The sequence below is a fragment of the Giraffa tippelskirchi genome, chromosome 14 (assembly GCF_054371585.1).
Source record: "Giraffa tippelskirchi isolate mGirTip1 chromosome 14, T2T-mGirTip1v1.2.pri, whole genome shotgun sequence".
NCBI classification, from domain to species: Eukaryota; Metazoa; Chordata; class Mammalia; order Artiodactyla; family Giraffidae; genus Giraffa; species Giraffa tippelskirchi.
The window spans coordinates 9492519-9509117 of NC_137288.1; the positions used below are offsets into that span (position 1 = coordinate 9492519).

Here is a 16599-nt window from a genome sequence, read left to right on the forward strand (position 1 = left end):
GTTTAAACCTAAATTCACATAGACGGGAAAGGTATAGCTCTCCGTCACCCTATTAAAAAAAAGAAAAAAAACTACTAAACTTTCCTGAAATTTTATTTAGTAGCTTCCTTGAGCAGTTCATTGTGAAGCATTTTTTTTTTTTTCTGTGACATTGGCCTCATTAAAAAGCACGGTTTGCCTTTACTGGATAATTCTGTTCATTGGTTTCTTAGGGAACCTTGGTAATATTTGAGTTTCCTGGGGAGTATGGTCACATGACCTGGCCCTGGCCAATCGGTGCGTTCCACCTCCCTGGCCACTGTGATTGGCTCCGGGCTGGGGCAGTGCCCAATCGGGGCCCAGGGCCGGGCCTCCCGTTGGAAGCCAGGGGAAGACGAGCTGTCGTCCTGCTGGGGTAGGGGAAGGGGTGGGGCCGGGGGAGGTCAGGCTCCAGCAGTGGGAGGGGCGTGAGGCCCGCCTGCGGCAGTTGGTGACCTTCCTGCTCCCCTCAGGGCAGAGCCGCCGGCCTGAGAATGAGGGCGCTGCTGAGCCCAGGGCCTGGGATGGCCCGTTGCTGCTGTGGTCCCAGAGCTCCACCCGAGACCTGAGGGAAGCCGTCTGCCCGTGAGTCCTCTCCCGCTTGTCTGTCAGCTTGTTTGAACCATGCTGGGTTTTCTGCCCAGCTGGCTAAGGGGAATCCCTGGAAATGCAAGGGTGTGGGTTTTGGCAGACTTCAGGGAAGACATGCCAGATGAGCCTGGGAGACTCCAGCTTAATCTGGATTCAGGAGATATCTCTTCGGGCCAGCTAGTAATTGTAGGATAAGCCTAATGAGTCTTCACAGGATGAAGAGAGTAACGTGCCAAGGTAGCAATCGATGTCCTCATTCGAGAGGATGAAGCTGGTGCTCAGAGAAGGGGGGAACTTGGCCACAGCAAAGAGGTGTGCACCCAGACAGAACCCCCAGATCCGGCCATTGGAGCTCAGGGAGGCCACTGGTGTGGCTTGTCCCTGTGGCAGGGGCCGAGGCACGCAGCCCACCCTGATTCCTGCGGGGGCCTGACTTGGGAAGTGCCATCTGGTAGCTTTGAGACTCACCAAACCAAATTGCACTGCAGAGAGGAGGGACACCTTCCTTCATCCACCCCCCACCCCCGCCGGATTCCCACATACCCTGACCCCTTTCTCCCGATTTCGGAGCCATTTCCAGAGTCCCGCTCATATGACCTCATTCGAAGTGCACTGTGGACGAGCTGCCATCTGCAGCTACTACCACAGCGGCCAAGGGCTTTAGCTCCCGACTACCTCCCTTCCTTTGGAACTTGGGGGCCCTCTACTCCCCACTTGCACACCACAGACCTTTGCTGAGGATTGTGGGGACCCTCACTCAGTTTGCAGTACGTTGTAGCCATCCCTGTCCTCTCTATACCTCCCTTGAAACTCAGCTTGTGAGCTCCTTTGGAGCAGCGTGGCCCACCTGGCTGCAACGGAAGAGACACAGCTGACAGTGAAACAACAGCTTAGATCTGAGACCCGGAAAGCTCTGTCAGAAGGGACCTCCCTCTTCACACCGTAGAGGCTGTAGGAGGCGCCAGGCTTTCGAACCAGTGCTGGGGCCAAAATGACTCCACAGCTGTTTTCCTTCCTGGGGAGGGTTCTGGCTCGAGTGGGAATGGCTCAAGTCTCCTAAGGTTCTGCAAGCCCACTGTGTGCAGATTCACGGTACACAGAGAGGAGAAGGTGGAGTCCTGCCCTGTAGGTGGTCACAGCTCACGGATGAGCCAGGCAGGCAGGCAGGCAGGGCATGAGAACACCTGAGCTGCCTTCATGAGTGAATGGTGTGGGGGCAGAGGAAGAGAAGCCGGTCTGCTCCCTCGTGTGGTGCCCCGGGCAGGTTGTCCCCAGAGGAAACCCTTACGACGGTGAGGACTATCACTGCTGTTTCCCAAGGAGTTCCGTCGGTGCGTGTCTTCCCCGGAGCGGTCAGGCCGTCTCTCAAGTACACGGGCCATGGGCATTGCCTCTCCTTGGAACTTCCCATGTGTTTCTCTTTTTTATGGAACAGTGATTTTCTAGAGGGGTTCTGGGCCACAAGGATGTTGGGTCATTTTCTAGCCTTCTGTCATGAAGAACGCTTTCCTGGGTGTTGGGGTGGTTTGTTGTTCCAGCTCCCTTTCTTGGCTTCTTTTGGGAGCTGGTGCAACAAGACGAGCTCAGCCTCTGCCTTCTGGCTGAGATGTCACCCTTGACACAGCAATGCCTGCCTGGAGATAATGATGGCAGTTGCCAAAAGGGCTTCGTTTGGCACATGGTATCTTGAAAGGACGTACACCGTCCTTTCAGATATCAAAGGCTAGTTCAAATGACATACAAATGAGAACTCTCCAATGGAGTCTTACAGTAGTTGGAGAGTCCAAAAAACACTCCTTCAGTCATTTCACTGAGAGTCATTGATTGGGGACACCAAGAATATAGGAAGGAATGCACAAAGAAAGGATGAAATTGTGTTCAGGATCGGGGGAAGGGATGAACAGGGCGTGCTTGCCTTGAATCCAGGCTTTGTTGGGGGGTGGGGCATAAAGATCAAACGGGTCTGAAACTACAAAGTGGTGATGGTAACACAGTATCACCAGAGTTACACAACAGTGTTCCCAAATTGCAACAATGATGAAAAAGTTTACTAATCCCAACTTAACCAACAAAAGTACAGGAAACCATACAAAAAATAAAACATCACCAGAAAGGTGGAAACAAACCAAATGCAAAGCAGTTCAGGGGAAAGGAACTCCATGTCCCCTGGGGGCAGACCGAGTTGCCAGCGTCCACGGTGAGCAGACGGGGATGGAGGCTGCAGAGCCGACCGCTCCCCTGGACGTGGTGTTTCCGGCAAGGGCTCTGGGTGTCTGTCCAGAGCGGGGGCTCGTTCTCCCTGCAGGGGTGGGTGAGTCATCGTGGGCGTCTGGGTGTTGCGCGGGAGCCAGGGCAGGCTCTCCCTGCCGAGGCGGTGACTCCTCCTCTGCCTCGGGTTCTCCTGCCAGAGCCCGAGCAGGTAGAGGTGCACGTGGAGGTGGAGGTTCTGGCTGAGGGGGTGGGACATCAGTGCCTGGGGCTGGGGGTCCTGCAGGCATGGAGATCTGATCTGCCCGGTGTGCTGGCCAGTACCCAGCTGGCCTGGTGTCTCTGCGAGGGCAAGTCTCGGTTCTCCATCTGCCCTCGGTGGATCCCTGGGTCCTGCACCTGGAGCCAGCACCTCTGTAGGGACAGGTCTGGGAAGCGGAGCCTGGTTCCAGTTGGAGGCCAGTGCTAGAGCTGGGGGAGAAGCAAAGTTTGCCCACAGGCCAGCCTTGGCATGTGCGTCTCCCGGGACAGAAAGCTTCCAAGAGATTCCCAAAGAATACCCAGCGTCGGATGTCTTTTGGGACTGAAGTGTGCAAGATGGGGGGCGGGGGGTGTGAGGCCAGCGCTTGCTGCAGGCCCAGCAGCAGCTTTCGGGGACTCGTCCCTGTGTAGCTCAGCACCCCCTCCCCACACACTCCCGTGCACCAGCCCCAGCGTCCTCACCTCTGTGCTCTGGCGTGCTGGGCTCCAGGTCCTCCTGCTGCCTCAGAGGCCGGGGTTCTCGGGACTCTGGGTCGGAGCCGGGTGTGCTGAGCTCCGTGGCAGCCTCAGACTGGGCCGCCGGGTGTATCCTGGGCGGTGTCTCGGCAGCAGGCCTTCCCCGCCTCCGCTTCTCCCCCGGTGGGGCTGATGCCTCCGTGGGCACGCTCACCTGGAGCCTGCACTGGGCCTCACGGGCGGGGGGGTGGTGCTCCGACCCCTCCCTCCGGGAGGTGGATGGGGTGTCCCCGTCCTCGGCCTCATCACGTGGGAAGCTCTGCAACGACAGTGACCGTCAGCCAGCCATGCTAGGAGTTTTCCGAGCTGGGCCTGGGCAGTGGAGCCGCTGCTTCTGCCTGCTCGAACTTCTCTTCCCAGAAGGGTCAGAGACGTGTGTCTGCTCAGATCCCCACCCGGGAGGAAAGAGTCCCACCTGAGGGTGTGAGGTCCGCCTGGGCGGCCGCCGCTGCCCGCACTCTCCCCATCCCGCCCAGCCTGCTCTCCCCTGGGGTGTGGACACAACTTGTCCGCAGGCTTCTGACCCCACATCCGCCTGGGCTTCCTTGAGGGAGACACACCCCAAGAAACCCGCATCCACACACACAGGCAAAGGACCCGGTGTTTCCGGGTGGCATGGGAGAGGCGGCCTGGTCCGTCCTGGGGCTCCCCGTGTTACCTTTCTGTTTCTCCGGGCAAAGGGCCAGAGGCCTCTCGGGGGTGTCCTGAGCCAACGTCGACAGGGTGCCCGCGCACACTGCCTGTGAGCACTCCTGAGGCCCCGGCCTCTGGGCAGGGGCAAACAGCAGAACATCCTGGCAGCCAGTGAACTGGCTGGGGGCTCCTCTCCGCTCTGGAGGCCTGGATACCCGGGCTGCGGGTTCTGTTGGGTTCTGTTGCCGGCAGGTGACATCATCTCCTGGGGTTCGTGCTGAGGTCCCTTCCCCAAAACTTCCCAAGGGAATCTCTGGGTTTCTGACTGCTCGACCACCCCCCTTAGGCCATGTGCAGGCACAGTGACACCCACACAGCCCAGCCCACAGCCCTGGGGAGGCCTGGGTTCAGCCAGGGCCTGAGCTCCGAGGACCCCACTGCTCTCAGACCAGGCTCCTTCTTCTCATAAGTGGTGTGGCCCTGGACAAGCATATGCCCCTCAGGGTTGCCCCAGTCTCTCCATCTGCAGAGTGGTGGTCATTCTCCCATCTGCTTCCTAGGTCTGTCGGCCTACGAGCAGCTCCATGCCTTTCCACCTGGGGCCGATATCACGTGGAGCTTGTGCGCTGAGACTTCAGAAAGAAAGATTCCATCCAGGGCTGACACAGCACAGAATGGGGCAGAACGAGGCCTGGATGTGCCGTGGTACCCAGGAAAAGGCACTCCCCCTCCTGACTGGTTTGAGACCCCGCATCCAAGTTGGAGGACCGAAAGGAAGACTCGAAGGTCTCCCTCTCTTATAGAAAAGAGTAGCCAACTTTCTGCTCCTCTGTTTCCATTGAGATTCTGTTCAAGTGTCCCAGCTCGGCTTCTGCGGGTGGCTGAGCTTCTAATGGCTCCCTGCGTTCTTGTCTTTTCCTCTCCAAACCTTCCGTCCTTTTCCCCCTTCTGGGGTGGAAGGGCGCTGTCATTGCTTCTACCTTCGAGGCAGATTGAGGAAAAGTCTGGACCGTGGACTCCTTTCCTCTCTTTGGTTCCGTGTCTCTCTCTGGCTGTGTCCCTCTCTTTTCCTTTCTCAGTTCCGTCTGTGTCTTCCTCTTTCTCTCTCGTGTGTGGATGGATGGATGCTAGGGATGCACATGTATATGATTAGATGAGGGTTATGTTTTAGGGATAGGTTAGAGGGAGAGAAAGGCTTTAGGTCGGAGTTGGTCATGGGGGAAGGGTCAAGGGTGGTGGTGGTGTTGTTTCTTGGAATCTGAGTGCTGTGCATTCTTCGTCTCTTTCCATATGAACCCCTTCTCAGATACACCACTTGCAAGGAGTCTCTCATGTTCTGTTTCCTATCTTTTGCATTTGTGAATGCTTAGCTTCTCTGTTGTGAAGAGGTTCCATTGGATGGAAACCCATGGGTGTACTTCGTGTACCTCTTTGCCTTACTTGAAGAGACCCATTTCGACCTCCGCCCAGCAAATGGCAAGGAGACTCTGATGTTAAGGAGCCTTTGACCTACGCTTCTTTCTAGCTATCTCATGACATCAGTCTTTAGGGTGAGGTTTTCCCCCTATATTGAGGTGGTATGAGATCAAAACCAATAGCGTTCTTCAGATGTAGCTGTCTGGTTTTCCCATGGACATTGATTGAAGAGGCTTTCTTGTTCCCATTTGGATATTCTCCCCTTCTGTGTCAGAGATGAGTTGACCATGGATGCTGGGGTTTGTTTCTGGACCCTCCACTTTATTCCATCGATCTGGATCTGTGTGTGTTGTTGTATTCCCAATAGCATACTGTCCTGCTGCTGCTGCTGCAGCTAAGTCACTTCAGTCGTGTCTGACTCTGCGTGACCCCATGGCCTGCAGCCTACCAGGCTCCTCGGTCCAGGACATTTTCCAGGCAAGAGTACTGGAGTGGGTCGCCATTGCCTTCTCCGATACTCTCCTGAGGATCCTAGTTTGGTCGTCTAATTTCCTTTCACACAACCTTGGATGTCCGTATCGGGGCTTTTTCGTCGGATTGTATCGACAGTTTAGGCTCTTTTCTGTCTCCGTACCCCTTTTGCAATTCTTTGTTCGGTGCGAAAATGCATTGGCATTTTGGGAGGAATAGCATCGAAGCTGTGGATTGCCTTGTGGGGCTGTGACATCATTTTCCCAATAGGAATTCTTTCAAGCCCTGAGCACAGCTTCTCTTTCCAGTGATTGGTGTGGGCTTGATCTTCCTTCTTCCATCTCTCGCCGTTTTGTGAGAACAGATCCATCCTTCCCTTCTGGGTTAGATGGACTGGTGGGTATCACTTCAGTGAATGGCATTGTCAGTGGGGGTGATAATTCCCTTCTCGTTGGAAGACTTTGCTGTGAGTATTAGAAATGCAAGTGACTTCTCTTCCCCTTCCTCCCTGTCCATCTCTCAGAGCCACCGGGAAACAGAGGCCTCATCCACGGTCACACAGGCCTGAGGGGGTGCAACTAGACCGTTGTTTCTTCAGGCCCTCAGTGCTGGACATCATCCGGGATCCTCTGTGTGTGTCTTCCTCAGTCTGGTGTCCCTTCAGACCTTTCCCTAGTTTTCACAGGCTTGTTGCGTTGGTGTTCTTTGTCTGTTTGGAGACACATCCTTGATAAGCTTTGTGTTTCCACTCATTCGTCTCGCGATGTATGACCTGTCTTTTGCTTTTGTCATGAGGTCTTTCCCACAGTAGATATCTTTGATTTTGCAAAGTCCACTGTATTCTCTGGGTTTTTTTTTTTGTGGACTGGCTTTTAGTTTTGTGTGTGAAGACTCAAAGCACGTGTCCGGTTTCTGCTCATTGTTCTTCGAGATTTGTGACAAGTTTTCATGGAAAGTTTGTCTAGGGATAACTGGAAGTGAACTCGGTGTAAGGTGTCAAGTCTCCATCTCCATTCCTGTCATCCCCTGCAGTTTCCAATTCCCTGTTCCTGAGTGGTTTTAGAGACCTTGTGGGGAGTTTGGTTGCATTGGAGTTTGCATTTCCACCTTGATTCGATTCACACTGTTCTGCCCTCAGGGACACTGTCAAGGGGGAGTGAGGAGCAGCCTGCACTTCCAGCAGTGACCACACGGTGGGGCGAGTGCTGCTCTCCCCTCAGGGAGCCCCAGGCCACAGGCATCCCAGTGAGGAGCCAGCTCTGTGCTCAGCTGAAAGGAGTTAGTCTCTCAGGAGCCTCTGAGCCCTTGCCTTTGGATCACCCAGGGTGGGCATTTACTGGGACAGAAAAAATTGCCCTGAATTCCATGGACGGAAGAGCCTGGCTGTGTAGAGTTCGTGAGTTGCCGCGAATCAGACACAACTGAGGACACAAAAATTCTATAGATTAAAACACTTTTTGGGGGTGGGGGGGAGTGAAAGGGGGGGATGTGGGTTTTTTTGTCTTATATAATAGCCAAGGGAAATCTAGTTTAAACCTAAATTCACATAGACGGGAAAGGTATAGCTCTCCGTCACCCTATTAAAAAAAAAAAAAAAAAAACTACTAAACTTTCCTGAAAGTTTATTTAGTAGCTTCCTTGAGCAGTTCATTGTGAAGCATTTTTTTTTTTTTTCTGTGACATTGGCCTCATTAAAAAGCACGGTTTGCCTTTACTGGATAATTCTGTTCATTGGTTTCTTAGGGAACCTTGGTAATATTTGAGTTTCCTGGGGAGTATGGTCACATGACCTGGCCCTGGCCAATCGGTGCGTTCCACCTCCCTGGCCACTGTGATTGGCTCCGGGCTGGGGCAGTGCCCAATCGGGGCCCAGGGCCGGGCCTCCCGTTGGAAGCCAGGGGAAGACGAGCTGTCGTCCTGCTGGGGTAGGGTAAGGGGTGGGGCCGGGGGAGTTCAGGCTCCAGCAGTGGGAGGGGCGTGAGGCCCGCCTGCGGCAGTTGGTGACCTTCCTGCTCCCCTCAGGGCAGAGCCGCCGGCCTGAGAATGAGGGCGCTGCTGAGCCCAGGGCCTGGGATGGCCCGTTGCTGCTGTGGTCCCAGAGCTCCACCCGAGACCTGAGGGAAGCCGTCTGCCCGTGAGTCCTCTCCCGCTTGTCTGTCAGCTTGTTTGAACCATGCTGGGTTTTCTGCCCAGCTGGCTAAGGGGAGTCCCTGGAAATGCAAGGGTGTGGGTTTTGGCAGACTTCAGGGAAGACATGCCAGATGAGCCTGGGAGACTCCAGCTTAATCTGGATTCAGGAGATATCTCTTCGGGCCAGCTAGTAATTGTAGGATAAGCCTAATGAGTCTTCACAGGATGAAGAGAGTAACGTGCCAAGGTAGCAATCGATGTCCTCATTCGAGAGGATGAAGCTGGTGCTCAGAGAAGGGGGGAACTTGGCCACAGCAAGGAGGTGTGCACCCAGACAGAACCCCCAGATCCGGCCATTGGAGCTCAGGGAGGCCACTGGTGTGGCTTGTCCCTGTGGCAGGGGCCGAGGCACGCAGCCCACCCTGATTCCTGCGGGGGCCTGACTTGGGAAGTGCCATCTGGTAGCTTTGAGACTCACCAAACCAAATTGCACTGGAGAGAGGAGGGACACCTTCCTTCATCCACCCCCCACCCCCGCCGGATTCCCACATACCCTGACCCCTTTCTCCCGATTTCGGAGCCATTTCCAGAGTCCCGCTCATATGACCTCATTCGAAGTGCACTGTGGACGAGCTGCCATCTGCAGCTACTACCACAGCGGCCAAGGGCTTTAGCTCCCGACTACCTCCCTTCCTTTGGAACTTGGGGGCCCTCTACTCCCCACTTGCACACCACAGACCTTTGCTGAGGATTGTGGGGACCCTCACTCAGTTTGCAGTACGTTGTAGCCATCCCTGTCCTCTCTATACCTCCCTTGAAACTCAGCTTGTGAGCTCCTTTGGAGCAGCGTGGCCCACCTGGCTGCAACGGAAGAGACACAGCTGACAGTGAAACAACAGCTTAGATCTGAGACCCGGAAAGCTCTGTCAGAAGGGACCTCCCTCTTCACACCGTAGAGGCTGTAGGAGGCGCCAGGCTTTCGAACCAGTGCTGGGGCCAAAATGACTCCACAGCTGTTTTCCTTCCTGGGGAGGGTTCTGGCTCGAGTGGGAATGGCTCAAGTCTCCTAAGGTTCTGCAAGCCCACTGTGTGCAGATTCACGGTACACAGAGAGGAGAAGGTGGAGTCCTGCCCTGTAGGTGGTCACAGCTCACGGATGAGCCAGGCAGGCAGGCAGGCAGGGCATGAGAACACCTGAGCTGCCTTCATGAGTGAATGGTGTGGGGGCAGAGGAAGAGAAGCCGGTCTGCTCCCTCGTGTGGTGCCCCGGGCAGGTTGTCCCCAGAGGAAACCCTTACGACGGTGAGGACTATCACTGCTGTTTCCCAAGGGGTTCCGTCGGTGCGTGTCTTCCCCGGAGCGGTCAGGCCGTCTCTCAAGTACACGGGCCATGGGCATTGCCTCTCCTTGGAACTTCCCATGTGTTTCTCTTTTTTATGGAACAGTGATTTTCTAGAGGGGTTCTGGGCCACAAGGATGTTGGGTCATTTTCTAGCCTTCTGTCATGAAGAACGCTTTCCTGGGTGTTGGGGTGGTTTGTTGTTCCAGCTCCCTTTCTTGGCTTCTTTTGGGAGCTGGTGCAACAAGACGAGCTCAGCCTCTGCCTTCTGGCTGAGATGTCACCCTTGACACAGCAATGCCTGCCTGGAGATAATGATGGCAGTTGCCAAAAGGGCTTCGTTTGGCACATGGTATCTTGAAAGGACGTACACCGTCCTTTCAGATATCAAAGGCTAGTTCAAATGACATACAAATGAGAACTCTCCAATGGAGTCTTACAGTAGTTGGAGAGTCCAAAAAACACTCCTTCAGTCATTTCACTGAGAGTCATTGATTGGGGACACCAAGAATATAGGAAGGAATGCACAAAGAAAGGATGAAATTGTGTTCAGGATCGGGGGAAGGGATGAACAGGGCGTGCTTGCCTTGAATCCAGGCTTTGTTGGGGGGTGGGGCATAAAGATCAAACGGGTCTGAAACTACAAAGTGGTGATGGTAACACAGTATCACCAGAGTTACACAACAGTGTTCCCAAATTGCAACAATGATGAAAAAGTTTACTAATCCCAACTTAACCAACAAAAGTACAGGAAACCATACAAAAAATAAAACATCACCAGAAAGGTGGAAACAAACCAAATGCAAAGCAGTTCAGGGGAAAGGAACTCCATGTCCCCTGGGGGCAGACCGAGTTGCCAGCGTCCACGGTGAGCAGACGGGGATGGAGGCTGCAGAGCCGACCGCTCCCCTGGACGTGGTGTTTCCGGCAAGGGCTCTGGGTGTCTGTCCAGAGCGGGGGCTCGTTCTCCCTGCAGGGGTGGGTGAGTCATCGTGGGCGTCTGGGTGTTGCGCGGGAGCCAGGGCAGGCTCTCCCTGCCGAGGCGGTGACTCCTCCTCTGCCTCGGGTTCTCCTGCCAGAGCCCGAGCAGGTAGAGGTGCACGTGGAGGTGGAGGTTCTGGCTGAGGGGGTGGGACATCAGTGCCTGGGGCTGGGGGTCCTGCAGGCATGGAGATCCGATCTGCCCGGTGTGCTGGCCAGTACCCAGCTGGCCTGGTGTCTCTGCGAGGGCAAGTCTCGGTTCTCCATCTGCCCTCGGTGGATCCCTGGGTCCTGCACCTGGAGCCAGCACCTCTGTAGGGACAGGTCTGGGAAGCGGAGCCTGGTTCCAGTTGGAGGCCAGTGCTAGAGCTGGGGGAGAAGCAAAGTTTGCCCACAGGCCAGCCTTGGCATGTGCGTCTCCCGGGACAGAAAGCTTCCAAGAGATTCCCAAAGAATACCCAGCGTCGGATGTCTTTTGGGACTGAAGTGTGCAAGATGGGGGGCGGGGGGTGTGAGGCCAGCGCTTGCTGCAGGCCCAGCAGCAGCTTTCGGGGACTCGTCCCTGTGTAGCTCAGCACCCCCTCCCCACACACTCCCGTGCACCAGCCCCAGCGTCCTCACCTCTGTGCTCTGGCGTGCTGGGCTCCAGGTCCTCCTGCTGCCTCAGAGGCCGGGGTTCTCGGGACTCTGGGTCGGAGCCGGGTGTGCTGAGCTCCGTGGCAGCCTCAGACTGGGCCGCCGGGTGTATCCTGGGCGGTGTCTCGGCAGCAGGCCTTCCCCGCCTCCGCTTCTCCCCCGGTGGGGCTGATGCCTCCGTGGGCACGCTCACCTGGAGCCTGCACTGGGCCTCACGGGCGGGGGGGTGGTGCTCCGACCCCTCCCTCCGGGAGGTGGATGGGGTGTCCCCGTCCTCGGCCTCATCACGTGGGAAGCTCTGCAACGACAGTGACCGTCAGCCAGCCATGCTAGGAGTTTTCCGAGCTGGGCCTGGGCAGTGGAGCCGCTGCTTCTGCCTGCTCGAACTTTTCTTCCCAGAAGGGTCAGAGACGTGTGTCTGCTCAGATCCCCACCCGGGAGGAAAGAGACCCACCTGAGGGTGTGAGGTCCGCCTGGGCGGCCGCCGCTGCCCGCACTCTCCCCATCCCGCCCAGCCTGCTCTCCCCTGGGGTGTGGACACAACTTGTCCGCAGGCTTCTGACCCCACATCCGCCTGGGCTTCCTTGAGGGAGACACACCCCAAGAAACCCGCATCCACACACACAGGCAAAGGACCCGGTGTTTCCGGGTGGCATGGGAGAGGCGGCCTGGTCCGTCCTGGGGCTCCCCGTGTTACCTTTCTGTTTCTCCGGGCAAAGGGCCAGAGGCCTCTCGGGGGTGTCCTGAGCCAACGTCGACAGGGTGCCCACGCACACTGCCTGTGAGCACTCCTGAGGCCCCGGCCTCTGGGCAGGGGCAAACAGCAGAACATCCTGGCAGCCAGTGAACTGGCTGGGGGCTCCTCTCCGCTCTGGAGGCCTGGATACCCGGGCTGCGGGTTCTGTTGGGTTCTGTTGCCGGCAGGTGACATCATCTCCTGGGGTTCGTGCTGAGGTCCCTTCCCCAAAACTTCCCAAGGGAATCTCTGGGTTTCTGACTGCTCGACCACCCCCCTTAGGCCATGTGCAGGCACAGTGACACCCACACAGCCCAGCCCACAGCCCTGGGGAGGCCTGGGTTCAGCCAGGGCCTGAGCTCCGAGGACCCCACTGCTCTCAGACCAGGCTCCTTCTTCTCATAAGTGGCGTGGCCCTGGACAAGCATATGCCCCTCAGGGTTGCCCCAGTCTCTCCATCTGCAGAGTGGTGGTCATTCTCCCATCTGCTTCCTAGGTCTGTCGGCCTACGAGCAGCTCCATGCCTTTCCACCTGGGGCCGATATCACGTGGAGCTCGTGCGCTGAGACTTCAGAAAGAAAGATTCCATCCAGGGCTGACACAGCACAGAATGGGGCAGAACGAGGCCTGGATGTGCCGTGGTACCCAGGAAAAGGCACTCCCCCTCCTGACTGGTTTGAGACCCCGCATCCAAGTTGGAGGACCGAAAGGAAGACTCGAAGGTCTCCCTCTCTTATAGAAAAGAGTAGCCAACTTTCTGCTCCTCTGTTTCCATTGAGATTCTGTTCAAGTGTCCCAGCTCGGCTTCTGCGGGTGGCTGAGCTTCTAATGGCTCCCTGCGTTCTTGTCTTTTCCTCTCCAAACCTTCCGTCCTTTTCCCCCTTCTGGGGTGGAAGGGCGCTGTCATTGCTTCTACCTTCGAGGCAGATTGAGGAAAAGTCTGGACCGTGGACTCCTTTCCTCTCTTTGGTTCCGTGTCTCTCTCTGGCTGTGTCCCTCTCTTTTCCTTTCTCAGTTCCGTCTGTGTCTTCCTCTTTCTCTCTCGTGTGTGGATGGATGGATGCTAGGGATGCACATGTATATGATTAGATGAGGGTTATGTTTTAGGGATAGGTTAGAGGGAGAGAAAGGCTTTAGGTCGGAGTTGGTCATGGGGGAAGGGTCAAGGGTGGTGGTGGTGTTGTTTCTTGGAATCTGAGTGCTGTGCATTCTTCGTCTCTTTCCATATGAACCCCTTCTCAGATACACCACTTGCAAGGAGTCTCTCATGTTCTGTTTCCTATCTTTTGCATTTGTGAATGCTTAGCTTCTCTGTTGTGAAGAGGTTCCATTGGATGGAAACCCATGGGTGTACTTCGTGTACCTCTTTGCCTTACTTGAAGAGACCCATTTCGACCTCCGCCCAGCAAATGGCAAGGAGACTCTGATGTTAAGGAGCCTTTGACCTACGCTTCTTTCTAGCTATCTCATGACATCAGTCTTTAGGGTGAGGTTTTCCCCCTATATTGAGGTGGTATGAGATCAAAACCAATAGCGTTCTTCAGATGTAGCTGTCTGGTTTTCCCATGGACATTGATTGAAGAGGCTTTCTTGTTCCCATTTGGATATTCTCCCCTTCTGTGTCAGAGATGAGTTGACCATGGATGCTGGGGTTTGTTTCTGGACCCTCCACTTTATTCCATCGATCTGGATCTGTGTGTGTTGTTGTATTCCCAATAGCATACTGTCCTGCTGCTGCTGCTGCGGCTAAGTCACTTCAGTCGTGTCTGACTCTGCGTGACCCCATGGCCTGCAGCCTACCAGGCTCCTCCGTCCAGGACGTTTTCCAGGCAAGAGTACTGGAGTGGGTCGCCATTGCCTTCTCCGATACTCTCCTGAGGATCCTAGTTTGGTTGTCTAATTTTCTTTCACACAACCTTGGATGTCCGTATCGGGGCTTTTTCGTCGGATTGTATCGACAGTTTAGGCTCTTTTCTGTCTCCGTACCCCTTTTGCAATTCTTTGTTCGGTGCGAAAATGCATTGGCATTTTGGGAGGAATAGCATCGAAGCTGTGGATTGCCTTGTGGGGCTGTGACATCATTTTCCCAATAGGAATTCTTTCAAGCCCTGAGCACAGCTTCTCTTTCCAGTGATTGGTGTGGGCTTGATCTTCCTTCTTCCATCTCTCGCCGTTTTGTGAGAACAGATCCATCCTTCCCTTCTGGGTTAGATGGACTGGTGGGTATCACTTCAGTGAATGGCATTGTCAGTGGGGGTGATAATTCCCTTCTCGTTGGAAGACTTTGCTGTGAGTATTAGAAATGCAAGTGACTTCTCTTCCCCTTCCTCCCTGTCCATCTCTCAGAGCCACCGGGAAACAGAGGCCTCATCCACGGTCACACAGGCCTGAGGGGGTGCAACTAGACTGTTGTTTCTTCAGGCCCTCAGTGCTGGACATCATCCGGGATCCTCTGTGTGTGTCTTCCTCAGTCTGGTGTCCCTTCAGACCTTTCCCTAGTTTTCACAGGCTTGTTGTGTTGGTGTTCTTTGTCTGTTTGGAGACACATCCTTGATAAGCTTTGTGTTTCCACTCATTCGTCTCGCGATGTATGACCTGTCTTTTGCTTTTGTCATGAGGTCTTTCCCACAGTAGATATCTTTGATTTTGCAAAGTCCACTGTATTCTCTGGGTTTTTTTTTTTGTGGACTGGCTTTTAGTTTTGTGTGTGAAGACTCAAAGCACGTGTCCGGTTTCTGCTCATTGTTCTTCGAGATTTGTGACAAGTTTTCATGGAAAGTTTGTCTAGGGATAACTGGAAGTGAACTCGGTGTAAGGTGTCAAGTCTCCATCTCCATTCCTGTCATCCCCTGCAGTTTCCAATTCCCTGTTCCTGAGTGGTTTTAGAGACCTTGTGGGGAGTTTGGTTGCATTGGAGTTTGCATTTCCACCTTGATTCGATTCACACTGTTCTGCCCTCAGGGACACTGTCAAGGGGGAGTGAGGAGCAGCCTGCACTTCCAGCAGTGACCACACGGTGGGGCGAGTGCTGCTCTCCCCTCAGGGAGCCCCAGGCCACAGGCATCCCAGTGAGGAGCCAGCTCTGTGCTCAGCTGAAAGGAGTTAGTCTCTCAGGAGCCTCGGAGCCCTTGCCTTTGGATCACCCAGGGTGGGCATTTACTGGGACAGAAAAAATTGCCCTGAATTCCATGGACGGAAGAGCCTGGCTGTGTAGAGTTCGTGAGTTGCCGCGAATCAGACACAACTGAGGACACAAAAATTCTATAGATTAAAACACTTTTTGGGGGTGGGGGGGAGTGAAAGGGGGGGATGTGGGTTTTTTTGTCTTATATAATAGCCAAGGGAAATCTAGTTTAAACCTAAATTCACATAGACGGGAAAGGTATAGCTCTCCGTCACCCTATTAAAAAAAAAAAAAAAAAAACTACTAAACTTTCCTGAAAGTTTATTTAGTAGCTTCCTTGAGCAGTTCATTGTGAAGCATTTTTTTTTTTTTTCTGTGACATTGGCCTCATTAAAAAGCACGGTTTGCCTTTACTGGATAATTCTGTTCATTGGTTTCTTAGGGAACCTTGGTAATATTTGAGTTTCCTGGGGAGTATGGTCACATGACCTGGCCCTGGCCAATCGGTGCGTTCCACCTCCCTGGCCACTGTGATTGGCTCCGGGCTGGGGCAGTGCCCAATCGGGGCCCAGGGCCGGGCCTCCCGTTGGAAGCCAGGGGAAGACGAGCTGTCGTCCTGCTGGGGTAGGGTAAGGGGTGGGGCCGGGGGAGGTCAGGCTCCAGCAGTGGGAGGGGCGTGAGGCCCGCCTGCGGCAGTTGGTGACCTTCCTGCTCCCCTCAGGGCAGAGCCGCCGGCCTGAGAATGAGGGCGCTGCTGAGCCCAGGGCCTGGGATGGCCCGTTGCTGCTGTGGTCCCAGAGCTCCACCCGAGACCTGAGGGAAGCCGTCTGCCCGTGAGTCCTCTCCCGCTTGTCTGTCAGCTTGTTTGAACCATGCTGGGTTTTCTGCCCAGCTGGCTAAGGGGAGTCCCTGGAAATGCAAGGGTGTGGGTTTTGGCAGACTTCAGGGAAGACATGCCAGATGAGCCTGGGAGACTCCAGCTTAATCTGGATTCAGGAGATATCTCTTCGGGCCAGCTAGTAATTGTAGGATAAGCCTAATGAGTCTTCACAGGATGAAGAGAGTAACGTGCCAAGGTAGCAATCGATGTCCTCATTCGAGAGGATGAAGCTGGTGCTCAGAGAAGGGGGGAACTTGGCCACAGCAAGGAGGTGTGCACCCAGACAGAACCCCCAGATCCGGCCATTGGAGCTCAGGGAGGCCACTGGTGTGGCTTGTCCCTGTGGCAGGGGCCGAGGCACGCAGCCCACCCTGATTCCTGCGGGGGCCTGACTTGGGAAGTGCCATCTGGTAGCTTTGAGACTCACCAAACCAAATTGCACTGGAGAGAGGAGGGACACCTTCCTTCATCCACCCCCCACCCCCGCCGGATTCCCACATACCCTGACCCCTTTCTCCCGATTTCGGAGCCATTTCCAGAGTCCCGCTCATATGACCTCATTCGAAGTGCACTGTGGACGAGCTGCCATCTGCAGCTACTACCACAGCGGCCAAGGGCTTTAGCTCCCGACTACCTCCCTTCCTTTGGAACTTGGGGGC

The 16599-nt window shown here is 55.1% G+C and overlaps 2 protein-coding genes and 1 long non-coding RNA gene across 3 annotated transcripts in view; 1 reads left to right on the forward strand and 2 right to left on the reverse strand.

The window, feature by feature from the left end:
• The window catches only part of LOC145534150 (uncharacterized), a 694441-nt gene that overhangs the window by 117193 nt on the left and 560649 nt on the right, over positions 1-16599 (forward strand). The window contains exons 15-17 of the long non-coding RNA XR_014074276.1: positions 492-603; positions 8137-8248; positions 15782-15893. This is a non-coding gene — a long non-coding RNA (uncharacterized LOC145534150). The remainder of the gene's footprint in view (positions 1-491; positions 604-8136; positions 8249-15781; positions 15894-16599) is intronic.
• Positions 2639-4438, reverse strand: LOC145534104 (uncharacterized). Its single transcript, XM_081561473.1, has 3 exons — positions 4253-4438; positions 3541-3853; positions 2639-3288 (listed from the first exon to the last, which is right to left on the reverse strand). Exons 1-3 carry the CDS (start codon positions 4385-4387, stop codon positions 2660-2662), a joined length of 1077 nt encoding a protein of 358 aa, XP_081417599.1. The 5' UTR covers positions 4388-4438; the 3' UTR covers positions 2639-2659.
• Positions 8137-12039, reverse strand: LOC145534126 (uncharacterized). The gene is made up of 3 exons (XM_081561499.1): positions 11898-12039; positions 11186-11498; positions 8137-10933 (listed from the first exon to the last, which is right to left on the reverse strand). The coding sequence occupies exons 1-3, from the start codon at positions 12030-12032 to the stop codon at positions 10305-10307; spliced, it is 1077 nt and encodes a 358-aa protein (XP_081417625.1). The 5' UTR covers positions 12033-12039; the 3' UTR covers positions 8137-10304.